At 44.9% G+C, this 26,241-nt stretch overlaps 2 protein-coding genes across 4 annotated transcripts in view; both read right to left on the bottom strand.

The window, feature by feature from the left end:
- Positions 1–5,055: 5,055 nt before the first annotated feature.
- Positions 5,056–26,241, bottom strand: part of LOC144053597 (metabotropic glutamate receptor 8-like) — a 30,525-nt gene continuing 9,339 nt past the window's right edge. For 2 of the 3 annotated variants that reach the window (XM_077568207.1, XM_077568209.1), the window contains exons 4-11: positions 14,753–14,927; positions 12,076–12,230; positions 11,867–12,004; positions 10,539–10,739; positions 8,408–8,547; positions 7,046–7,990; positions 5,723–5,969; positions 5,056–5,472 (exon numbers count right to left, since the gene is read on the bottom strand). In XM_077568207.1, coding sequence (XP_077424333.1) covers positions 5,423–5,472; positions 5,723–5,969; positions 7,046–7,990; positions 8,408–8,547; positions 10,539–10,739; positions 11,867–12,004; positions 12,076–12,230; positions 14,753–14,927 — 2,051 coding nt within the window. In that variant the 3' untranslated portion in view covers positions 5,056–5,422. The remainder of the gene's footprint in view (positions 5,473–5,722; positions 5,970–7,045; positions 7,991–8,407; positions 8,548–10,538; positions 10,740–11,866; positions 12,005–12,075; positions 12,231–14,752; positions 14,928–26,241) is intronic. The other variant, XM_077568210.1, reaches the window with a different exon arrangement.
- Positions 14,946–24,328, bottom strand: LOC144053598 (homeodomain-interacting protein kinase 1-like). Its single transcript, XM_077568211.1, has 2 exons — positions 22,963–24,328; positions 14,946–22,114 (listed from the first exon to the last, which is right to left on the bottom strand). Exons 1-2 carry the CDS (start codon positions 22,973–22,975, stop codon positions 20,820–20,822), a joined length of 1,308 nt encoding a protein of 435 aa, XP_077424337.1. The 5' UTR covers positions 22,976–24,328; the 3' UTR covers positions 14,946–20,819.

Raw genomic sequence — 26,241 nt, 5'->3', positions numbered from 1 at the left:
CACAACATCCGGAAAGTGAACACATTTGACAACCTGGCAGGGAAACGTGGTCGCCAGGCAAAAAACATGAAGGGAGGGGAAAAAAAATCGAAGAAATATGTGCCTTGAAGTCGAAAGCAGCAATAAACCTCATTTCGGTTATCGTTTTTCGTTTTATTTTCGCATTTCTTGAAAATTTGAATAAAAAAATGGTGCATGGAAACCAAATTATGACGCTTCCCATTATGTGTTAGCATTAAGATAGCAAAGGCTATGTGGTTGTTTGAAATGAACAGTTTCATCCTTTGTTTGATGACATTGACAGTAAACTTGAACGGGGCGTGGCTTTTTTGCGAGTTGACGTTGCAGACCGTTTTTTTTTCTTGCAAGTGACAGCAACGCAAACAAACAAAAAACGACTCAACAACACACAATTTAAACAATTAGACTTCCTTCTCATATTTGGCCTTACACACAAACAGAAGGCCACAAAAAACAGCTGTTCAGAGAATATAAAGTACACATGGGAAGAAAAGAGAAATGCGGCAAGAGACGATGAATGAAGAAGAATGTGAATGGAGAGGAAGAAGAACGTGGTGAGAAGAAGAAAAATATGGCAGGACAAGACAAAGAATGTGAGAAAAGAAAGAAAGAAGAGCGCTGCAAGAGGAGAATGCGCAACAAAAGGGTCAATCAAAGGTTGTCAGATGAGAGGAATGTGCTGAGAGAAGATGAGAAAGAAGAAAAATCTCCATTTGAAGGTTTTGCTCACAGACGTGCTCCTCCCTCATCTTCTTCATCTTCATCTTCGTCATCATGTTCCAAACGTTTGGAAACTTTCTTGGGAACAGACTGTGTCACCATCTGCACACTTCACACACTTCACACACTTCACACACACACACTCCCCCCCCCCCCCCCAGAGGATAAAATAATAAAATCACAAAGATCTGTTTTACCAAATGGGGGAAAAAATCTTATTCTTAATCTTATATTAGCCTGCCATGCATGTCTTTGGAATGTGGGAGGAAACCGGAGTCGTTTTTTTGTTTTAGAAAAAAAAATCTAGATTTGAGAACGAAAAAAAATGAATAGTTCTAAATTTCAGTTTTCCCTAGAAAAAAAAATCTAATTTTCTAAAAAAAAAAAAAAAAGGTTTTAATCTTTAAAATAAAAGTTTGTTTCCCCCTTTTTATTTTTTTTATGCATTTTATTTCTTCAAGAGCAAAGTTAAAAATGGATTATATATTACCAATGAGAAAATTATAGTCAACGTAAAAAATTAAAAATAAAATATTTTTTTTTATGCTCTTTTTTTTTCTCTTGCATCTTTGTCTACACGTTTACGCATTTCCATTCTAACACACACACACACTAAATAATTGAGTGTGTGCGTGACAGGACAGTGCATGTGTATCATTACGGTGGGACACTGGTGCCTACAGGGGCTCTTTATGGTGGGGGTGGGCGAGGATGCTGTGCCTTGACACTTGTGCACTGCACAGGTGTGTGTGTGCGTGTTCTAAAAATAGCCAGCGTGTGTGAGGTGGCCCTTTCTTCTTGCGCTGGGAGTCGAGTGAACTGCGAGACGACCCAGCATGTCTGAAGGCTGCAGACCACCTGAGGCCCCCGCCCGCAGCCCAATTAAGAACAGTCACACGCAAGCTGAGACCTCCCCAAAGGCGCCACACGCACACACACACATTCTGCAAAAAAAAAAAAAAAATGCTATGCAGTGCATCCTCCCTACTTGCAGTCATTTTCGTACAGTTTGATTGATCTAAGAGCGGCAAAATTGTGTGTTCGGTGACAATATGAGCACCTACCAAAATAAATATTTGTTTTGACTGTTCTTTAGTAATCAGCAGCAGAAGATGGATTGGTTTCACCAAAAATGCCCATTTCTGAGCAAAAAGCAGAGAAAATGAGCTTTTGGGTGAAAAGTAACATGTTATTTATTTTTTATTTTTTTGCTTTTGAGACAACTCAAACTGCAAAACAACAACAATAAGACTGACGCGATTTTTTATTTGTTAACTTGGTTCTACTGGCTTTACCGTTTCTACTCTATTAAACAGTTTTCTCATTGTGCCCAGTTCAGATTTAATTGATTTCCATTCGTATCGCTATCTCCGTTTTATTTCTATCATTTCCATTTTTAACGTCATCAACATCTTTGTAGGCCTGGCGGGCCGCCAGACTTTTGCGTCTCTTCTGCGCAAAAGCCGCGCTGACTTCAAATCCAAAGCGACGTAGTGCCGCCATCTACAGGGCTTTGTTAGTCATTACAGCAGTTTACCAACCAGGATTTCACAGACGAGCTGGGCAAGACCACTTGCACGCCAGGACTGCGTTCTACGAAGCACCGCACTCATGCATCTTCAACGGGCCATCCACTTTTTTCTTCTGCCAGACGAGTGAAAGATGATTGAAGGCGTCAGAATTTTACTTTGGCGTACATCAGAATGGACTCACATGCTGTATTTTTTATTTAATAATAGGGCCATGTATAAATTATTATTATTTTTATTTTTGGGGGGGGTAACATTCTGAGAGAAAAAAAACTCTCATTATTTGAAAACCCGACCAAAAAGTATTGGCTCAAACATCCAAGTAGTACGCTGTGTGTATTTGTAACTTCATAAAGTTGCACGTTTTAGAGGGTTCTTCTCTCTGAATATTATGCTCCCACACTCTAAAAAATACACACACACACACACACACACACACACACACACACACACACACATATATATATATATATATATATATATATATATATATATATATATATATACACGTGGCCCTAATACACCGTCGTAGCTCAGTGGCCTGGATGAAACATTTCATGTGCGTTGGACCGGCAACTCGTCCCTTTCTGGCTCGGGATTCTGACGCGTGTTGTCACCAACAGGACCCGTTTCTGTTTCTGATGGTTTTGGAATCGATCAGCCACGGTTTGCGTATTTGTCCTGCCTCTGTGGACAAAAGTCACAAAATTGCACCTGTTGTACTCGCGAGCTGCGTAGAAGTCAGCAGGACAGTCTTTTGTTTGCAAATTTAACAGCTGAAACGTTTGCGTTTTTACCAACATTTCACAATTGGATGTTATGGACAACCGGAGACATCATAATGATAATATATGAAACTTGCCTCGTGCTTTTCAAGCCGCGTTACACCGAGAAAGACGGCTGAGTGGACACAGCAGAGACGGACGGCAATGAAGCCGGAGACAAAGCCAGCGATGTTCATGGCAGCGCCACAACACACGCCGGGAAGCAGCCAGAACAGGAAGTGGGCGGGGATTGGCAAACACCGCAGAACGGACGGGAGAAAGTTGAGCAAGATCCGACAAAGCGCGGCAGATGACGAGAGTGGGCCACCTCGTGCCGCGGATAAAAATAGACGGCTGACAAACAGACCACACGTGCTCACGATTGCCGATTGGATTGTCATTTTTCTAATCCGGACTAGAGACGTTTTGTAACTGCAAACATTTCAAGGAAGCTGCTGGTGTGGACGTGCTTTTGTACAGACAACGGGACAAAGTGACCTCAACACTCTGATGCAGATTCACCTGACTTGATGCTACCGTGAGCTAGCTAGCTCAAGAACGCAGCTAAAAATAACTCAAAATAAAAGTTTTTCGGGAGAGATGTGGCATCTGAAATGTGCTGGCAGACTCTCCGCCCAACTGGGTCCGGTACCACACAAATATCGGACTCAGGAAGGAGGTACAAGCAAGATGTCCCTCCACTTTGTTCTACATCCGATTTTGCCTTCAGTGAGCTCCCTCGCGCGTGCGCAGCTTCACTTTCCAATTTCCGATTTCCAATTTTCTTGTTCCGAACCTTGTTTTGCTTGCGTGCCCGCAGGTGCGTTTGGTCTCCGGTGCGAGCAACAGGAGCCGAGTCGGGGGAAATAAAGTCAGGAAGCAGCGACGCTTCATCAGCTCTGCCAGGAGATGCGAGGAATATTCATTACATGCATGAGGCGCTCGCGCCGGCAGCCCGTATTGATCCGCCGCTCCTGTTGCACCGTCGCCATCGAGCGTTTCGATCGCTGCCTCCTCCTGGTCTGTAATGAGACACACAGCACGTCCGACTTCCTGCTGGCTTTGCTTAAGGTCAAGTCCGGCTGCTTGCCCCCCTCGTCGTTGCCATATCGAGTGCTTATCTTTAAAACGTAAGCGAGGGTCGCTTTGTAGATCTCAAGCCGGTGAAAGGGATCACAAGATGGAAGGAGGACTGGATGGAATTGCGGCACGACTGTGCATCGATCACTGGATGGTTGAAGATGGACGAGGCGCTGGATTGACTGATTACTCGATGGAAAGATGAGAACTTACTGGATGAATGACTGGATGGATCCATCACCAGAGGTGGCAAATCCAGGTCCAGGAAGTAAAAACTTCGCCACACTTTGGCTTTAGCCCCATTTGCTAGCTAGCAAGCTCCCTAGCTAGCTCTTTGGGTTCTCGTTTACCTGCTAGGGAGCTAGCTAGCTAGCAAATGGGGCTAAAGCCAAACTGTGGCAGGTTTTTGACTTTCTGGACCCGGATCTGCCACCTGTCCATTACTGGCTCAAAGGGCTTTTGGATGTTATCAATGTTAAATTAAATACACTGAGTAGAAGTTTCACAAATATGATCTGCGGATGCATGGATCACTCGGGACTAGATGGGCCACGGGATCGATCAATAAATGCTTTACAGGGTAGATGAACCACTGGATGGAGTATTTTGAGTGATAAATTCCTGGCTGGACTCAATCGATGGATCACAGGAAGGAAAGGATCTTCAGCACAGGTAGGAAAAGCAGGTCCAGAAAGTCAAAACCCTGCCAGAGTTGTCTTTAGCCATTTCTTGTAATGACCTCGTTTACCTGCCGGTTGAGTACAAACATCTGTCGCTAAAGCCAAACTGTGGCAGTGTTTTGACTTTCTGGACCCGGATTTGCCATCTCTGATCTTCAGGGGAATCACCGCATAAACGGATCCCGTGATGGATGACTGGCTAGCATTGACATTGTTGGCTCCGCGGCTAACGCTGTGCTTGAAGCGTACTCGGAGGCGGAGTAGAATGTGTTTTTCCTTTTAATCAGAAATAGAAATCATTCGTAGAAAACCCAGCATGCTTCACTTCAATTCCATTTGTACAAGTTCAAAAACAGTGACAGACTCATCTCAACAGACGGACAATTCCAAAAAGTAACAACGTTTCCTCCACTTACAATGAGCATAACAACAAGTAAAATTGGTCTCCAACAGTTTTTCCTTTTTCTTAATGATCCTCTCTGGACAAGTTCCTCTTGTGACCCTCTAGGTTTTTGGCTCCTCTTTGTTTTTGTCCCTCACTGTAAACCTAAAGTTCTTTGTCAGTCCGTTCCACAGTTCCTGGACTTGACGGAACGGGACTCTTGAGACAGTCACGTTTGGGTCTGGTTCAGATGTCGTGGTTGGCGTAGCTGACGTAGGTGTTTTTTGTCGCTAGAACTGCAGAAAGAAAACAGCGTCAAACCACATTCATGGTTTGTACACTTATGAGGTGATGGATTCATTTCCCCACTGAAGGCCAAATGCACGACCACAGCGATTACGGTCTTGATTTTACGCACAAAGAAAGACAATCTTGAGCTGCTGACACTTTGAAATGCGCGTCCATGCTTGACATTGTAAACCTTCTGCAGTTGTGTAACCAAAATGATGCAAATCCCCCTGTGCCCCCCCCCCGGCCCCTACTCACCGCCGGCCTCCACACCTTCGCACAGCTCAGTCTTCACTTTGCCGTTTGGCCGCTCGGCCGCCAACTGCGACAGTTTGGTGGTCATGGTGGCGGCGGTGACCACCGCTTTGAAGCTGCGTTTGCGCTTGGGCACGTTCTGCTCCGGGTGGAAGATGATGACGTAGACTTTGGGCACGTAGAGCATCCCCAGCGACACCGAGGCGCTCAGGCTGAGCGACACGGTCAGCGTGGCGGTCTGGATGTACATCTGAGGAGGGGGGGCGGGAAGAGGGCGGTGTGAGTGGCCGCGTTGCGAGGACCAAGACTTCATTGGATGCATGGATCCCGAGGGAGACCGCATGATGAATGGATTGGTGAATGGATTGGTCATTGAACAAGTGCAGGCTCGGTTGGTTGATGGACAAATGGAAGGATCGAGGGCTGGATGAATTATGCATGGATCACTAGATACAGGATCACCAGTGGGAACGGTCACTGGATGAAGGCTCGCCAGTGGGAACGGTCACTAGATGAATTCATGGATGGATGGATCACTCTAAAAACAGTCGACCCAACCTTTAGGGTTATTTATTTACTTTTTCAGTTATTTATTTAACCCAAAAAGTTGTCTCGAACTGACCCAGCTTGTGGTCGCTCCCTTTTTGACCCATGATCGGGTTATTTTTGACCCCAACGCCAACTGGGATTAGAAACTGGCAAAAAAAATGTACATTTCCACTTCTTTTTCTTTCTTGTACAGGAAACGACCCAATTTGTTGTTTTGTTCAATACTTGCACAAACGACCCCATTTATGGGGTCGTTTTGTCCATAACAAACCAGAAAGTTGGGTCAAATAACAATGAAAAATTGACTGTTTTGAGGGTTATTCATTAGACCCAACCGTTTGGGTTAATAATTTCACCCAAAAATCTGGATGAAAGTCTATTTGAAACTCAATTTGGGTTATTTTTGACCGAACAGTTTTTAACTAGTTGGTTGGTTTGATGGATGGATCACTCTAGAAACAGGTCTAGAAAAAGATTTAAAAAATAAAATAAAGAAAATAAAATCCGAATTGGATTAAAAAGGGACTGACTTAATTTTTGGGGTTATTTGACTAAAGCCCCCCCCCCCCCAAAAAAAAGCAGTTTGTAATGCATTTCTAAAAAAATAATTTTAAAAAAGCTGCGTGAGTTGGTACTGGGAGATAACTTTCTGGGTTCTTAATTTCACCCCAAAAGTTGGGCAAATCCATTTGAAACGCAATTTGGGTTATTTTTGACCCAACTTTTTTTTTCCCTTTCCCAAAGTTTTCCAAAGTTTTCCAATGTTGCCAAACTCACCCGCTCAGCCGACTGCGCCGTGCCGAAGAAGATGGGTATGAAGGCGAGCCAGATGATGCAGGTGGTGTACATGGTGAAGCCGATGGGCTTGGCCTCGTTGAAGGTCTCGGGCACGCCTCGCGTCTTGATGGCGTAGACGGTGCAGGTGACCATCAACAGGATGCTGTAGCCCAGCGAGCAGATGAGCGCCAGGTCTGAGATGTCGCACTTGAGCACCCCCCGCGCGTCCCGGGGGTCGGGCATACGCTGCTCGTCGTAGTCCACCAGGGCGTGGGGCGGCTCGGCGGCGAACCACGCCAACACGCCCACCAGCTGCACGCTCACCAGGGAGGACGTGATCATCAGCTGCGAGGCGGGCGAGATGAAGCGGGGCGCCGCCACCGCCGTCTTGCCCCGGGCGAAGATGCGGTGGATGCGGTTGGTTTTGGTAAGCAGAGCCGCGTAGCTGAAGCACATGCCGAGACCCAGGAAGATGCGGCGCAGGGAGCACACGGTGACGCCGGGCAGCGCCATCATGGGGAAGGTGGCGACGTAGCACAGGAAGATGCCCGTCAGAAGCACGTAGCTCATCTCCCGCCCGGACGCCCGCACGATGGGCGTGTCGTTGTGGCGTACGAAGGTGGCCACCACAAAGGCGGTGGCGGAGATGCCCAGCACGGCGATGAGGACGGGCACCAGCGCCCAGGGCGAGTGCCACTCCAGCCGAATCACCGGGATGGCTTGGCAGCCGCTGCGGTTGCGGTCGGGCCGCTGCTCGTACGGGCACAGCTGGCAGGAGAACTGGCCGGCCAGGAAGTGGTAGCCCTCGCAGCGCTCGCAGTGCCAGCAGCACGGCGCGCCCTTCACCACCTTCTTGCGCTCGCCCGGCCCGCACGGCACGCTACATGACGACGCGGGCGGGGGCGCGGCCATGACGCCGAAGGAATGGAACTTCAGCGCCGACATCTGTCAGGGAGGGGCCGCAACGTTAGGATAAATGGGGTGCGCGTTTCTCCGCAAAAGACGATTCGATACGGTTTTCGATGCGTGGGGTGAAAAATGGCTCAATTTGAAAGTGGACTGATTCGATTTGACTCAGCGGGATTTCAATTCAATTCGATTTGGTACGATATGGTATGATGATATGATATGGTTTTGTGGTCCTTTTACATACATTTGAACAGGGCTGCTCGATTATGTGGAAGCCTGCAAATCGGTTTTAAATGTCAAATGTCAAAAATGTTTACACTGCATTGGCAGTCCCAAGTTTTTGTTTCTTTTTTTTTGAAGCTTTCAAAGGAAAATATCTAAAGTACACAGCCCAAGTTGACTAACGGATTATGCACATTTTTGGATTGTGACGATGAAGAAGGCGGAGCTTACATTGAGGCTCAGCTGATTGGTCCACTGCCCGATGACCTTGTACTCTGCCCCAGAGTGCTCGTTGATCTGATACTGGAAGATATCGTAGCGGCCGGGGGCGTCGCCGTTCTCGTTGAACGTCACCGGCGTCCCAGCGCTTCCTGTCGGGACAGGAAGTGACTTAGTGACTTTTTTCTCTTCAAAAATTCTAGTTTGTGCAAGAATCGACACGTACTTTTGGTAGACATAGGCCAACAATCTGCCGTATTCTTCATAAGCCTTTTCCTACTGATATAAATAAAGAAGCCCAGCTAAAGCTGACCCAAAAACTTCCAGGAAGTGTGGGAACATGACCACGGTTACCAGAGATGGCAAATCCAGGTCCAGAAAGTAAAAACCCTGCCACAGTTTGGCTTTAGCCCCAGGTGCTAGCTAGCTAGCTCCCATGGTGCTTGTTTACCTGCTCGGGAGCCAGCTAGCTCGCTAGCATCAGAGGCTAAAGGCAAATTGTGGCAGGGTAGGTAAGGCAGGTAGCTAGCTACGTCCCTAGCTAGCTCCCATGGGGCTCGTTTACCTGCTAGGGAGGCTAGCTAGCTAGCATGAGGGGCTAAATCCAAACTGTGGCAGGGTGTTTATTTTCTGAACCTGGATTTTCCACCTCTGGCGGTTACCATGACGACAGCCAGTCATCACCCCGCAGCTGCTATTTTTGTGTGTGCGTTTCTGTGTGTCCGTGCGCGATTCCTGCTCTGTTAGCACTTTGCTACACTTCACCCGTGCTCACGCCCGAACTTCCTGTCCCCGGCCGACAGAAAAAAAAAAAGGCAACCCCCGCATTTTTAGCGCCTCCCGGTTAGCCGTCCAAAACAATCACGTCGCCGCGCTCTACCACGGCTAATGCGCTAACATTAGCGGTCAACCGGAGCACAACCCCTGCGCGCCTCTCTAGAAATAAACACATGGGCGAGCAGTACGGATGAATTAGCAATTAGCCATTAGCGCCCAGCACCCCACCGTTGGTCTCGTTTGCGTGCAAAGGATGATGGGTAAGTGGCGCGTCCGGTCAAGTGACGCAGAAGGGAAAGCTCCGCTCCGGTTGGCATCAACGCTTTGATGCGGCCACGCCGGGGAAGCCTCAAATACGCCGACATGCACATCAATTATTCCACCAATTCTTCCTTATTTGGTCATTAACGGCTGTGTGCGAAAACTACTAAAACATATACAAAATATTTTTGATAATTGCTGCAGCGATTTGTGGCAAGTACTGGCTGGCCATGTCCTTCAGTGGACAACAATCTCCTGTAGTGATCTCGTTTTTAAAATCCAAATAATATATAAAACGCCAATCTTAGACTTGAATGAATAATTACGAAAAAAATCTTCCCAGAAGTTCACTCATGAAAAGAGCTGCAGGGATTTCAGGCCAGCATATCGTTCTCCTGTATCAGTCTGGTGAAAAAGATTTCATAAAAAATGAACTAAGTGAAAAATATATAAAAATGAGGGGTGTCAGGTGATTAAAAAAATGTAATCATAATTAATCTAATGATTTACTCACCATCAAACGCAAATGTTATATCTGTTCTTTTTTTCATACTCTTGTTAACATAAAAGTGGAAAAAATGTTAAACTAAGAAATATGGCTGCCTCTTTTAGTCATTTTTACAGTAATTTCATAAAAATTCATAAAATGGAGTTAAAATTAAAAACTGTACTGTAAAAAACGAGTGTGATATTGATTTGAGTTGAGGTCATTTTCTGCCACTAGATGGTATCATTGCATTTGTACGACGTTAGTGACAGCTCAGTGCATTTTTCTTTTCATATTAAGAGCTATCGAATCTTGAACATGAAATAACTTGTGAAATTCTGCACATTTTTAAAATTGTAAAATACAACTTGACCCCAGTCTCCACAAACATATGCATTTTTATTACATGTATTACTGTGTTGCAACTTTCCAAGTCATTAATCGCGTGTTCAAAAAATGAGTGGCGTTAAAGGAACTTCAAATTAAGTCAAATTTAACGCTCTAATTTGGACAGCAAAAAATCCAAAGTTCACGACAGGAGCTGCTATTTTTCATTTTCCATTTTCAAAAGCAAACTTGAAACGTTCAGCTGCTAACGATACGAGAGCGGCCTCTTACCATTGAAGTTGACGGCGCGGATGTGCGCCAGCAGTTCCTTGCCGTCCACGTTGGCCATGTGCGGGCACAGGCCCGTGTCGCCGGCGCACAGCCGGCGCTGAAGGCGGTCCAGGGCGTGCGCCATGGCGTACACGGCGTCCATCACAAACTGTACTTTGCCCTCCTGCTCGTACGCCGAGTCGCGGCCCACCTTCTCCAGGCCTGCCGGACCGGGCGACAATTAGGACACTCTGGTCACAAGGGTCGGGAATCGAACCTACATTATATCATATTCATCTTATAAAAAGAAACAGGATCAAAAATTTGAAAAAGACTTGGAAGATAAAATTAAACAACTGACGGATGAGTACACAATAAACCCAAATAACCAAATATGGACTGACTTACAAAATACAAAAATACAGTTAGACGATATGCTAACTAAAAAGACAGAATTTATAATACAACAATTGAGATATAACAACTTTGAATATAATAACAAATCAGGTAAATTTCTTGCAAACCAACTTCAACGCAATCGGGAAAAGTCTCTTATAACGGCTATTAAAGGGACAACTGGTGAATGCACACAATCACCAGAAGAAATTAATTACATTTTTTAGAACTATTATCGTAACCTATACTTAGAAACTAACAAGCCTAACCCTGAGCATATTGAGGCATTCCTCAGTAGCTTAAATATACCTCAGTTAACTACTGAATATAAAGACATGTTAGATGCGCCACTTACTATAAACGAGTTGTACAGTGCTCTAGATAGTATGCCTAATGGCAAAGCCCCTGGCCCGGATGGTTATCCGGCTATATTTTTTAAGCACTTCTGGTTAATGCTTGCTCCACTATTCTTAAGAGTAGTAACAGAAATTAAAACTAAGGGTTACATACGCCCACACATGAATACAGCAGCAATTAAACTTTTATCAAAGCCAGAAAAAGACCCCACCCTTCCATCAAGTTACCGTCCGATTTCACTCATTAACACTGATATTAAAACGTCACGTTCAAACGTCTTTATTCCGGTGAAATAAATATACTTAAAATCACATTTAGGCTCATGCATTAAATGAATTACCAAAGACTAAAACAAAGGACATTTTCGCTCTAATGAATTATAGCTACCGGTTTAGGTTTGTCAATATAAAATGTCGTTTCAGTTAGTTTTTGTTTTTATTTCGTTAACAAAATTGTTTTTTGAATTTTATTTTTTTGGGTTCGTTTTCATGAACTAAAATAACCTCGGTTAGAAGAGAAGACCACTCCGCCACCTGAGCCATGCCACCTCTTCAAATTAAAATGGCCGCCATTTTGCGCCTAGCACGTCCGCTCACCTGTGCACTTTCTGGCCGCTCCAGTTTTCTTGCCGTGCGTACCCAGCTTGCATCCAAAGTTTTCCTCCCAGAATTCGGCAAACCAAACGTTGCGACGGTTGTTGGCCAGCGAGCGACTCTTGAAGTAGCGATCGAACGCTAAGAGACAAACAAGCCCGGCTTGCTCATTGCTTTTGGGGAACGTCGGCTTCATTTTCGGTTGTTCTCACCGTGGACGGATGCCCTCTTGGGCAGGACGGTGACGGCCCCCTGGGCCACCAGCTCCTGATGGAGCACCGGCGAGATTTTGGAGCCCCAGCTGTCGGAGCCCACCCACAGGAAGTGACCCGTCAGGTTGTTGCGCTTGGCCGCGTCCAGGAGGCGACTGGCGACCACACGCACGCACGCACGCACGCACGCACGCACAGACACAATCACCAACTCACTTGACTTTTGCTTGCATTTCATCAAAAGAGAAAAAAATATACAAAATAGAATAGAAATCCAAATAAAATACAATACCAAATTAAATGGAATACAAATTAATTAAAACAAAACAGAAAGGGAAAATGTAACAAAGAACAAATGACGTGAAAACAAAAGAAAACCCCAATATATATATATATATATATACAGTGAGGAAAATAAGTATTTCACCCCCTGGTGATTTTGTGAGTTTGACCCTTTACAAAGAAAGGAACGGTCTATAATTTTCATGGTATGTTCATCTTAACAGTGAGAGACAGAATATTAAAAAAAATCCCAGGAAATCACATTATATTAATTTTAAACATTTATTTGTCTTTTATTGAGGAAAATAAGTATTTCACCCCCTAGCAAAACATGACTCAGTACTTGGTGGAGAAACCCTTGTTGGCAAGCACAGCGGTCAGACGTTTCTTGTAGTTGGTCACCAAGTTTGCGCAGATCCCAGGAAGGATTGTGGCCCACTCCTCTTTGCAGATCCTCTCCAAATCCTGAAGATTTCGAGGCTGTTGCTTGGCAACTCGAAGCTTCAGCTCCCTCCACAAGTTCTCTATAGGATTAAGGTCTGGAGACTGACTAGGCCACTCCATAACCTTAATGTGCTTCTTCTTGAGCCACTCCTTTGTTGCCTTTGCTGTATGTTTTGGGTCATTGTCATGCTGAAACACCCATCCACGACCCATTTTCAATATCCTGGCTGAGGGAAGGAGGTTCTCACCCAAGATTTCCCGGTACATGGCCCCATTCATCCTCCCCTCGATCCGGTGAAGTCGTCCTGTACCCTTAGCAGAGAAACAGCCCCAAAACATAATGTTTCCACCACCATGCTTGACGGTGGGGATGGTGTTCTTGGGGTCAAAGTCAGCTTTTTTCGCCCTCCAAACACGGCGAGTCGAGTTGATGCCAAAGAGCTCGATTTTAGTCTCATCTGACCACAGCACTTTCTCCCAAGCCTCCTCTGAATCATCCAGGTGCTCATTGGCAAACTTCAGACGGGCCTGTACATGTGCCTTCTTGAGCAGGGGGACCTTGCGGGCACTACAGGATTTCAATCCATTACGGCGTAGTGTGTTACGAATGGTCATCTTGGTGACTGTGGTCCCAGCTGCCTTGATATCATCAACAAGCTCCTGCCGTGTAGTTCTGGGTTGTTTCCTCACCTTTCTCATGATCCGGTTCACTCCACGAGGTGAGATCTTGCGTGGAGCACCAGACCGAGGGAGATTGATGGTCAATTGGTGTGTCTTCCATTTTCTAACTATCGCACCAACAGTTGACTCCTTTTCACCCAGCTGCTTGCTAATGGTCTTGTAGCCCATTCCAGCCTTGTGCAGGTCTACAATCTTGTCCCTGGGTCTGTGGGAGCCAGAATTCTTGCTGGTTGGTAGGGGGTGAAATACTTATTTTCCTCAATAAAAGACAAATAAATGTTTAAAATTAATATAATGTGATTTCCTGGGATTTTTTTTAATATTCTGTCTCTCACTGTTAAGATGAACCTACCATGAAAATTATAGACCGTTCCTTTCTTTGTAAAGGGTCAAACTCACAAAATCACCAGGGGGTGAAATACTTATTTTCCTCACTGTATATATATATATATATATATATATATATATATATATATATATATATGTATGTATGCAAAATAAAAACATAAACTAGCTCAAATAAAAATACAGTATAATAAAAATAACCATAATTAAGTTAAATTAAAATACAACATTACAAAATAAAATTGCATAAATATAAAACAAACAAAATTAAATGAATACAAAATTATGTAATGAAATTAAATAAAAACATTAAAAATTCAAACAAAAGGCAGGCCTTAAATACAAATGAATGACAGAAAACAGAAACGTTAAATGTTATAAAACAAAAACAACGACAATGAATATATATTTTTAAAAAGCATCTCAAATAGAATAGTGATAAGGGATTTTAAAAAAATGCATTCAATAAGATAAAAAATATATACAACATACAGAAACATTTGGAAGAAAATCCAAAAGTTCATTAAAAAAAACCTTTATACAAAAAATGTAAAACACAAAAAATTAAAATGGGATGAATTACATTAAATTTTAACTACACAAAAAATATACAATTAAATAAAAGCAGTACAATATTACAATATAAAAAAAAGCATTACAAAAAAAGAGTAAGATACTGAAACATTACAAAGAAAACTGCATTGAATGCACCTCACTTTTCAGAATGATTTGTAAAAATAATGAATAATTCTGCCCATAATTGCTTCCAACTGATGTTTTTGTTTAGGTGGCCTCACGAGCGTCACATGAGTTCCATCAGCTGGATTTGGGCCACGACGCCTTCAGGTCCCAAAGAAAACTTTGCTCTCAATGACATGGCCCGGATCAAGACCCGCGCTTTTCCCGCTCGGCGGCAGGTACGCACCGGATGTCATCCTCGTTGGCGAAGGTGATGACGGCGCGAGCGCTGGGCGTCTCCAACAGACGCATCACCGTCTTGTCAAACTCGCCTGCTTTGGGCTCGCGGGGGATCTTCAGCGACTGGGCGATGCACACGCCACCTGAGCACGCACCATAAACATCACATTTTCCAGCATACCCTGAACACATCGTATCATTCAAGGTTGTCGTTTTTTTGTGGGCACATTCAAGCACATTTTCAATATTGCAAACTTAGCAAATTTGGTGTTTTCATCGGGGTTCATAGAAGTTGGTTGAAAACTATGGAGGACCAAAATTGCCAACATTTAAAATAGATCAAATAAATCAAAGTGAAAATAAAAACAGATAGGAAAAATATACTCAAAAATTAAATCCAAAAAAATAAATATAAATGAAAATTAAAACAACTATATATACGCAAACACACATATCCATCAATAAATAAATAAATAAATAAAAGTAAAAATGAATACAAAATTTAAAAAAGGACTAACTTGTCACCACGTGACGTAAGATAGTCATCCGTTGCTGGAGTTTTCCAACGCAAGCCAGCGAGACTTTTTTGTTGGCCAACCCGCTCACTCGACCATTGAAAGACAGTTTGCAATGGCGGAATCCAACCCAAGACACACTTTAGATTGCCCCCTCATTTGAAAAAAGCATTTCAGCCCGAGAGCGTCTGCAGCGTGAAATAAAGCAGAGCGGGTTTTTTTGGACTGATATTTAATTCTATTTATATATTTATTTTAGTATTTATTTTTATTTATTTTAAATCTCGTTTTTTAATGTATTTAAACTTTTATTTATTCATTAATAATAAATGTAATTTTTGAATTATATTTTTTATATCAGTTTTTGTATTTATTTATTTATTTTTCATTTTGGCTGCAAAAAAATACTGTCAGTGAACGTTTGCAACCTTTTGCAATTTTTTACTAACCCTAACAAAACCCCCAAATTTGGTACCTTGGCAAGTATTTGCCGCGCCGCGTCATTTGGGATTCCGTTCTTTCTATTGCAACCTTCAGTGAGGGTAGGAACCGGGCCCGACGGTAAACCGCCAGCTCGGCCGGCTCGACGCCGCACCGAACAGTTGCTGGCCTCGTTGGCAAGCTTGCGTCTGTTTGGTGTCGAGGACATTTGCTGAAGCGTGAAAGTGCACGTGAAGCCGACAAGACGAGCGGCGTCCAGTCGGGAGCGGACGCGGTGACCGTTCCGAGCTAATTGGCTTAGCCAAAAGTTTCTCGTTTGGCCGCCGCCTCGCACTCGCTAATTCTCGAGGGAACAAGCAAAAAAAAAATCCCGTTTGGAAAAGTGCAGCCGGCGCGGGAAGCCGCTGGCAACCTTCTTAACTTCTTAGCAAGCAGGCGGCAAAAGGCACCAATCAGCACTTTTCACTTTCTTTTCTCACTTGATCATAAGGAGATTGAACTCTTCGTCTTGTTTGTTTGTCGTCTCTTCGTCTTTAGCGTCAATAAGAAGATTTCAGTCCACTTTGTTATCCTTCCTTCTCCACACGATGAATCGTTTTGCAGGCGCCGGCAGCAAATATTGACCGTGACTTGCACTCGTCTTTTTCTTCTCCAGCTACTTTAAAGAACTTCTTGTTTTGCGACGCTTCAGAATGTCATAATGTGATTAATTAAAAAGCACACCGCCTAAATGGATCTTCTAACTAGCTGTCAATGGCAGTAAATGAGTATTAAAAATCAAATGTAGCAATTCAAATACATTCCTTTATTTGAATTCATACATGAAAACGGTCATAACGCCTCAGTAAGCTGCAGTGATTTGTTACTCTACGCAGAGGACAAATAATACATGCCTGTGAGTATTCAAATAATGTGGTACTTCCCAAATTGGGTTCAAATATCCGTTGCCTGCAGGGATGTCAAACTGTTCACATTTTTGCCAATGTTTACCCTCAGAGGGCCAAAATGGCGGTGAAGAATTGATGCGTTTCATTGCAAAAACACAACCGATTAATTATCTAGTTTTGAAATCAGAAGTAAAGGATAATAGTTTGTTTTGTTGAAGTTCCTGTAAAATGGAGTCTGGTAACAAAAAAATGCTTGCAATATCTCAACATGACTTATTATATGTAATGATTTGAAATTTCAGTACAGATTTGAGCAACAATCATGGAAGTTGACATTCGTGATTTTTCTGCCGGAGGCCCGGCTTGAGTTTCCCAACTGTGGCTTAAGGACTCACAGCACGACATCTGTCAATGCTAATAGTTAGCATGTCTATGGCCTTTGGCATTGTGTGTTAGCATTAAGCTAGAAGAATGCAAAGTTGTGTGGTTGTTTTAACTACACAACATATAATTCTCGTTGTTTTGTTTAGCATAACAGTAAATTTCAAACATATTTTCGGAATGTACGTACGTACGCACGTGAAGCTAACAGAGTAGCTGCTCTTTCATTGCAGTCTTCACTTCCTGTCTACTGGCTGACATTTGATCGTATTTTCAAGCTGTGCCGCGCTTTGTGCCGTCAAGGCCGGCGTTGCCCGGGAAACCTTTCAAGCTTCCGGCCGGCGTTACCCGGGAAACCTTAATAAAGCAAGCGTGAGATTACACGTGGCGTGAGGTCCATCACTGCCACGCAGCGATAAATCCTGGTTGCCGGGGCGGCTCGTTAATTAAATCGGCCTCCTTTCAATGTCGCCGACGTGTTCATTATACTTCCTGCTGGGGAAAGCAAGCTCGTTAGAAATTGATCAGGCGAATCACGTCATCGTAGTCTGGCAAAATGTCGAAAGGTTTTTGAGATTTTTCTCTGCTCTCCATCCAGCCATCCATTCCTTTTTTGAACCGCTTTTTTTATGCTCAGTATTATACTGCACTTTTAATTTGCTAGTCCCAGCAGATGTGTGGTACGCCGCAACAATCAAAACATCTCCCGTCTAGCTATGTGCATTATTTTACATAATTGTCTCTCCTGACACGTATTAAATTGCCTGCAATTTTGCTATTCAAAGTTGGACGCAATCCGCTTTAAAGCGGTTTCAACCAGACTCCTGTGAAACGTGTACTCCGTCATCCAAGCACTTCATTCCGGTCCTAGCCGGTTAGCTTAGCAATTAGCATGACTTGTCCATCGTTCCCTCTTTTAAATACCCTTGATGAGAACGACACTTGCAAGAATATTCGGTGATTTCTGACAGCCGAAGCTCATTGCTAGCTTGCTAGCTTGCTAGCTTGCTGCTACAGCGCGAGTCGGCCGTACCGATCTCGCCTCTACCTTCCAACTACCCGCACGTAGGTGACGTAAGAATGTGACCATGCTCACATCCAGCCCACGCGAAGCTTTTTGGGACCGTCTCCGCCGCTCAATGATCAGAAAAATGTTTTGTGTTTTGATGAGGCACGAAACGCAAATTTAGACTTGAAAACCCGTTTTTTTGTTGTTGTTGTAAATAGCTCAGGTCTTCTCCAGTGCCAGTCGACGTGGCAGAATGGCAGTTGGCCTGTGCCCCCCCCCCCCCGTCAACAAACCCGGAATATGACTGAGCGCATGTTTAGCGTCTCCCGCCAAGCGCTTGTGCTCTTTAATAAATGAAGCAGCAGATGGACATGAAACGCTCGGATGTTGTTTTTTTGGTGGTGTTTTGGGGTAAACATGAGAAGAAAGGCGTGTTTGTTTTCTATTGAAGCAGCTGAGCAACGACAAACGTTCAATTTAGCAGATTAACGTTGACTTTTTCCTCGTCTGCAAAGACGGATGAGAGCTAAATTGTCTTTTTCTTTTTCCCACCATCCTTGCAACAGCTTGAAGAAAATCCTCCCCCTCTTCGGATTTTCTTATGATTTTCCCTCGCCCGGAGATGTGGGCGTCGTCGTGCTTGGTGTCACATGACGACACTGAGGTCACATGATCATTCCTCGTTCTTGCTCCTCACATTTACTTAATACTTTAAAGTTCTTTCAAATTGATCTCACATTGCTCTTACATTCGAGATGTATTTTCAAATAAGATGTAAACGTGCTACGATGGAGATTTGAACTCATTCTCTGCCATGGATGTTACGTTATGTCAAAAGTACCAAATTGTTTGGACCATATGTCTCTGTAGAGTATCAAAGGTCGTACCATGAAGCAAAAAAACAAGTTGCGCTGCAACACAAGTTGAATTTTATGGGGAAATTTCTTTGACAAAAACCAAGAGCAAGACCAGTCGAGCGCCGAATGGCCCCCAGAGACGTCGGGTGTTCCCTGGTTGTGGTGGGCGCGTTCAGAAATACAATCTGCATTTCCCCCCCCCGCCGTTGGACAACTCAAGTGAGTTGTTCAAATGTGCCAATCGGTTCTTCAGAGTGCCCTAAAAAATGGTAATTACACGGAAAGGAAACACTTCAAGCACAAGCTGCAGACTTCCGATCGGACAAAACTTTGGCTTCTAACTATGGAAATCTTTTTGGCTTCCCTTATTTTACAGGAATAAAATAGTAATATTAGGAGTTATTCCGAGATTTCTTGCACTTTGTGCTGGATTCTATTTGGCGCTCGTAGTACAAATCCTTCAATCGAGCAGCCATTATTTCTCCAAATCAAATCATTTTAGTAACTCGAATCGTTAACGATGCTCCGGATCACACTCGTCCGACCTCTTATTGATCAAGAGCTCCGTGACCAAATACTTTTGGCCACAAAGTGTATTATTTAGCCCGCGTGTCCCTCCGCAGGCAGCTCGGAGGTCGAAAAAGCCGACGGAGCGCAAGGCAGCGCAACTCAGTGGGCGGCGAGCGCGGACGCCGCCAGACAAGTTCAAACTCAAGTCATCGCGCCCGCCGTGAGGAGGCACCCAAAGGCCGGTCGGTCGGCCGGGCCCGGCGCTCCACAGCATTTCAAGTCTTGTTTTAACGGAGATCAGCCCGAACCGGACGCAAAGCAAGAAACAATGCTACCGAAAATAAACGTAACCGTATTTGATGGTTTTATTTGCCACAGCTCATGAGCAAGGGTGCGAACGTAAGATCAAACGCTAAAGTGAGATCAGCTCATCTCCATCTTCATCATTGCAGACGCTCTAGCAATCTGCCGGTCCATCTCGCTCACCCGTCAACAAATCCCAACATACGGGAACTCCAAATAGGGTCCGCATTTCTTCCTCGAGACTGGACTCCACCCTTTTCGGAGTGTTAACTTCTGATTCGGAGCCGATTCTCATCCGACCCACTTCGCACTAGGCTATGAAGCTTGAAGTTTTTCAGAATTTGGCTTGGTGAAGCCAACAGAACCAGATCATCTGCAAAAAGCAGACACACGTGATACTCAGGCCAACAAGTCGGATGCCCTCAAAGCCTCCGTTGCACCTAAAAATTCTGTCCATAAAGGCCAGAAAATCTGAGTAACTTTGGTATTCAAGTATTTTACAAACCAGGAAGTTCTTTCTTTTCCAGGAAAAAGTTGTACTTTTCATCAAAACAAAGACACTACCAAACAAGAATAAAGTCAAATTGCAGGAGTCTCTTTTTGTTTTTTTGTGTTTTATAAACAAGAGATTTTTTTGTAAAAACAATCTCAAAAGACAGTTCTACTAAATCAGGGATCGTGCTTGATGGAGGTAGAAATTGAGGAAATGGGAGTGCTGGTGTGAGGTCTGCTCGTCTTTCCAAGTACCAGCGGCCAAAAGTTCACCATCTTGAAGGGAATCCCACAATGGATATCGAAACATCTGTTGGCACAAAGCCAACGAGCCACTTTGTTTTTAAGTTCTGACGGGTACTGGAAGCGGCCATGCACACCCGCCATCTCTTTGAACTTGAATTCAGAAGCCCTGGACCGCAACATCTCCAGGCATGAATCAGTTTCCAAAGCCACCGAGTGAGCGTGCTTGATTTATTAGCAAGGATCTTGCTTGATGGAAGTCAACGATTGGGAAATGGGGCCGATTCTGCCAAGTTTGGTCTTTTCCAGTCCTAGTGACCCCGTGTTCACCGTTTCATTGAAGGGAATTCCAGATCAACTTCAGACATTCTGCACCACGTCTCCAGGAAGCAGACTTTGTAGTTTCAATAAGTATCGCATCGCAAACAAACTGTGGTTAGGATATGGGGCTGTTGCTATTTAGTTTGATCTTGGCAAAAACCGCAGTCATCTTCCGTACTACCACTACAATCTTTTTGGATAATATTCCCAGGCAGGTGCCATTGGTGGCATGAGACTTAGGCCCAACTGGATTGTCCTCCAATGGGATGGGATCATTTTGGGTCAGTGGAGTTTCTGGAATGGGGGCGTCTATCCGTGATGACGGCCGTTCATCAATTTTCCGCGGCGTCTCCTCATTGGACAATTTGTCGATGGAGCTCTCGGACTTGCAGCTGCAAGAAAGGCAGCAATGGAAAAAAGGGTGCAGCAGAACCTTGTGGGAGTTCACCCTCAGATTGGGATCCAAGTCCAGCATCTTCTTCACAAGTCGGACAAAGTCTTGCTCGGTGCGTTGCGGTCCGACGACGTCGACCATGACCAGCTTCAGCTCATCCAGCGAGTTGAGTATGAGCGATCTCCCGCCTTTGGGCTGGCATCCCGTCTCCTTGGCAAACTGTTCTGGTGACTTGAGCTTCCAGCGGTGTGCCCCGTTGCACTGCTTGTGGAAGTACTGGCCCACTTCCTTTCCGCGGTCCAGCACATAATCCGCCGGCTGTCCTTGAGTGTTGGTGACAAAGTTCAAAATGTCGTATTCTGTCCTCCCGGGATAGAGCGGCTGGCCCGTGGCGAGCTCCACGGCGACCAGTCCTAGCGACCACACGTCTACCGTCTCGTTGAAGGGAATCCCCAGTATGACTTCCGGCGCCCGGTACCACAACGTTTGCACGCAATCCCCTGGCATGATGTCGGACACGTTTTTGGCCAGGCCGAAGTCGGCCAGCTTGACTTTGAGCGGCTGCTGACGCCGGTCCACCACCATGATGTTCTCGGGTTTGATATCGGCATGGACGAGCCCCATGCTGCTCATGTGGGACAGCGCCGTGGCCAATTGGTGCACCACAGGCCTTACTTGCTGGATGGAAAGTGCACGGTGATGCTGCATGAACTCCCGCAGGTTCTGATCCAGGAGTTCAAAGTTGAGGCAGATGTTCTCGTTGTGAAAGAAGAAGCCCTCCCAGCGGACGATGTTGCACTCGTCGGGATCCAGACCCCACAGCTGCTTCAGAATGGAGATCTCCTCCTTGGCGTCGTTCACAGAGTTCTGGTGGTTCTTGAAAACCTTGATGGCCACCATGCTGTCGGTCTCCCTGTTGCGGCACTTGACCACCACGCCGAAGGTGCCCTCGCCGAGCACGTCCTCCACGGTGTGGAGCCCACCCAGAGTCACCCCTTTGTACATCTTTAAGTCGTCTGCGCAGAAAAAGAGCGCCGACGTGTTAAGCATTGACTGCTTTTTGGAAGATTTCCCCATTTAAAGATCTTTACTTCCTGATTATCACCACATTGAGTGAATGTGCACAATGTCAGGATGTCTGTGAAAGTCGTCAAGATGTGGTCTGTGGCGACTTTATTTCTGATTATGCTCAACTGCAACACTACCCACCTCGGTTTTATTTCGGTATTGCAACATTTGGTCCGTATACACGAGTTAACGAATTATGGTCAGACAACTCGATGGTGGTCTGCGATTTCGCTAGTCAAGACTTGTGGAGGTTTTCTCATGTGATCTACATTTCACGTCCAATTTCAACATTATTCCCTCCCCACGTTTTCCAGCGGTATTGCAACGGATCCATATCCGCAAGAAATGACCGCAAGTACGGCGTCCAAGTATCGAACCGATTTTTAATTCTGAATCTTGTTGCGCTGTCCTTTTATTCGTAAGCAGGCAACGTTCTGGTTCGCCAACGCAGGCGTCATTCTTGAACAGGTTTTAATAAGCCTTTTGCATTATTACGCTCGAAGGGAGACTCGTCAGGGTGTAACGTTTTTGGTGCCTTCCTTGGTTTCTTGTGTTTTTAGATGTGACGTCACTGACCAGACACTGAGCTGCACTTTGTTTACAAACAAGACATTGGTTGTGCAAATGTTGCCCAAAATTATTTGTTACTGGTTATTATCATCCAGCGATATTCGTATGCTTTATTTAGCATCTGTTGACATTGTGCACATGCATTTAATATTGCTAATCATCTTAAACTTAAACCATCAATCCCGATTCTCTGCGACTCGATTACTAATCGTGCTCCCACACTTACCAGTCTGATTCATTTTGGGCTTTTTGCCGATGGCCAGGCCAAACGTGAGGTGACGAGGTCGAGCTGAAGGTCCCACGTAACGCACATTGTCGTCTTGTTGTTGTTGATTTCGCCAGTGTCATCGAGTACCCGCTTGAGCTCGTTTGCACCTCACAGACGGGAAAGTGACAACCGTTTTCCTTTCTCTGTGACATCACTTTCCAAAGCGTAGTGTCTGACATCAAAGAATTTATGAGCTAACCTTCGACAACATAGCACTGATGTCATTGCGGTGTGTTTGACATGACAACATTGATCAATGCTTTTTGGAGGCGTCACCCTGGTCATGTGACTCAGCGGCAAGGCCATTACCGTGGGACGCGTCGACCAACCAAATAGCTCATTTGAGCCGCAACGTCTGCGTCACATTTCTTTTCAGCGCATGACACGCTCAACTACAACCTCCATCTACTAAGCATGCTAGCTAGCGTGGTTGTCATCCACGTTGCTAGTCTTGAGCCATTTCGCTAACTCGATATTAGCACATTAGCCATCCTCTACAACATCACTTGTGATGTTTAGCATTAAATGTGAACATACGACATAACTCTGTCCTTTTCACCGCAGTAGCACAATAGCTCTTAGCATGCTAGCTGCCAGTGCTCGATCAAACTGTCGTGCGGTCAGCGGTGACTCATCAGATTCAGAATCGGAGCGTGAGAGAGACTGAGGCTCTCCGAGAGGAAAATCCCGACAGCTGATGCCACTTCAAAAGCCAAACTGGCAAGAATAGGCATTTATTCTACTGTAAATATAGGATTGATGATGAAGAGGATCAACAGAGTGAGGAAACTCTTTCAAGTTGTTGCTCTCGCAATCCGTGTCAAACCGAGCGTGGGCCGAGTCGGCAAGTTTCCAGGGGAAAAAAGGCCATGAAAAGCGACTTAATTCTATTTTCAGTGCTAGTATGCAAATGAGCCTTTCATCCGTGACACTTCCACAAAGCTCAGTACCCTTCCTCAATTTGTTAAGACGAGAGAGAGAGAGAGAGAGAGAGAAAAAAAGAAAATAATGAAGTCTGTGATTAACTTAATTATCATTCATTCTCAAACACTATAGTAGGCCATTTGGCTAATGCTAAAGTCGCAGTGGTTTTATGCTAATAACGGCTGCATTCAAATGTCTAAAAGTTTTTTGTTGCTGTCTGTCTTAGTAGCTCCTGAGGTCTGTACCAGGAAGTTTGGGAGTGTTAAATTGTTACGCTTCAATGCTGAACTGTTCTTTGACCCAATCGGAACCAGTTTGCTTTTTATTAACACTAATCTATGTTCCAAGAGGGTTTTATGAGCTAGGATGTATAAAAGTTTTGTGTAGCTTAGCCCAGTGGTTCTCAACCCTGGTCCTGGAGTACCCCTATCCAGCCTGTTTTCCATGTACACCCCCCCCCCCCCCAAGCAACACACGTGTTTCAAACATTCAGCTAATCAGCAAGCTCTGTATGAAGCCTGATAGCGATCTTCAGCTGTGTTGGCTGGGGAGACATGGAAAACGAGCTGGGTGCGGGTACCCGAGGACCCGGGCTGAGAAACAAGTGCAAACAGCCTATGAAGTCCATAAGTGCCTCAACCAGGAAGTACGGTGGCCCTCAAGCTCAAGGGACTAAAGCCGTAAAAGTCAACATGAAGGTGAACGTAGGCGTCCCAATATTCTGTCTTCATATGAGTCTTTGCTAGACGGGACTTGAATGGGTCTGTGAGGAGCTAGAGCAGGCCTACAAAGTCTAGCGTATACGAATATAGTCATGTGATCATGTAACGTAACGGCAGCTGTGCCAGCTATTAGCATTGTAACCCCGGGGCGCTACATCCATCTGCCGGACGTCACCTCGCTGCGCTAAAGGCTCTGGAGGAGGTCAGAGCGGGTTTTCCTGGAGAGCTAGCCGCAGCCAGCTGTCGCCATGGTAACGGGTTCGGTGGGGGTGCTAGCAGCATCTCTGCGGTGGCATCCACTGCAGAGAACGCCCCCCCCCCCCCCCCAATGAATGCCATCCATTTGCCTGGCGACTCGGCAGACTCCAACTTCCACGTGAGGAACATCTGGAGTTTGTTACTCACACGTTGTCAGACTGATGCGCTCCTGAGTCCACAATAATCCAAATGTACGCAAATTCAACTGCGATTCAGTCAAAAGTAGGAGTGGCACGATAGGTTTAGACTGCTAAAGACGACGATTGGAAGGTTGCTGGAAACATTACAACTGTGAAACTGTCCGACAGATGAAGGCCGAAAGACTGTAAAACCGTAATGCTGGTTAAAAATGGCAAGGCTGTAAAACTGCAAAACGTTTTAAGACTGCTTAAGAACACAGGAATTCTAAAGACTTTTTGACCGTAAGACCGATTAAGTCCGTAATGGTTCACAACTAACGATGTTCACAGTCTCAGGCTGAAAACTGAAAGTGTCGAGGAAGTTTTGGAGTTTTACCGGAGTCGCGCCGCGCTCCCGTCATCGAGATCATGAAGTGTGAGGTGTTAATCTCTGTTGTCTTGGACCGGTCCATTCCTAGTCTTGGCCTTACCACAATATCAAACGTGTTTGCTGTTATCAAAAGTCTTTCGGTCTTTGCGGTGGCATGACACAAACAACAACCAATATATGAGTTCTAGCAAAACCAGAAACTTTGCAAACAATTATGAGAGCGGCGTGGACGAACACGCCCGCTGCAAAGAGCACGGACCGTCCAGAAAGAGGAGCCGAGTTGTTGGTTGTTTGTTGGCACCAAAATCTTCCGCTTTTACATTTGCACGTTTCTACCTTTAAGAGCATGATGAGTCACATTTGCATTGTGGGAAAAAAGATGCCTCAAGAATTTCATTTGTAGTCTTGTAAGTAGTAATCCTGCAAAATTCACAGTCTTTGTAAAATCCCAGCTGCGATTAGGCTGCGACTAAAAACGTGTCTTGAACAGAAGTGGCAAATTCAGGTCCAGAAAGTAAAAATTCTGCCACAGTTTAGCCACAGGTGCTAGTTAGCTAGCTCCATAGCTAGTTCCCATGGTCCTCGTTTACCTGCTAGAGAGCTAGCTAGCTAGCACCCATGGTGCTCGTTAGCTAGCTAGCACTAGGGGCTAAAGCCAAACTGTGGCAGGGTTTTTACTCCCTGGACCAGAATTTGCCACCTCTGGTCTTGAAATGCATGCAGGTGTGAGATGATTGTTTTCCAATAGTCTTTTTTTAAAATCCTCTCAAAGTCTTCTGCTGTACAGCTAGCATACAACAAGCCACGCGTGTATTCATTTGTG

Source organism: Vanacampus margaritifer, chromosome 6 (assembly GCF_051991255.1).
Source record: "Vanacampus margaritifer isolate UIUO_Vmar chromosome 6, RoL_Vmar_1.0, whole genome shotgun sequence".
Classification (NCBI taxonomy): domain Eukaryota; kingdom Metazoa; phylum Chordata; class Actinopteri; order Syngnathiformes; family Syngnathidae; genus Vanacampus; species Vanacampus margaritifer.
The sequence above is the reverse complement of the archived record's forward strand: the minus strand, read 5'-3'. Positions and strand labels throughout refer to the sequence as shown.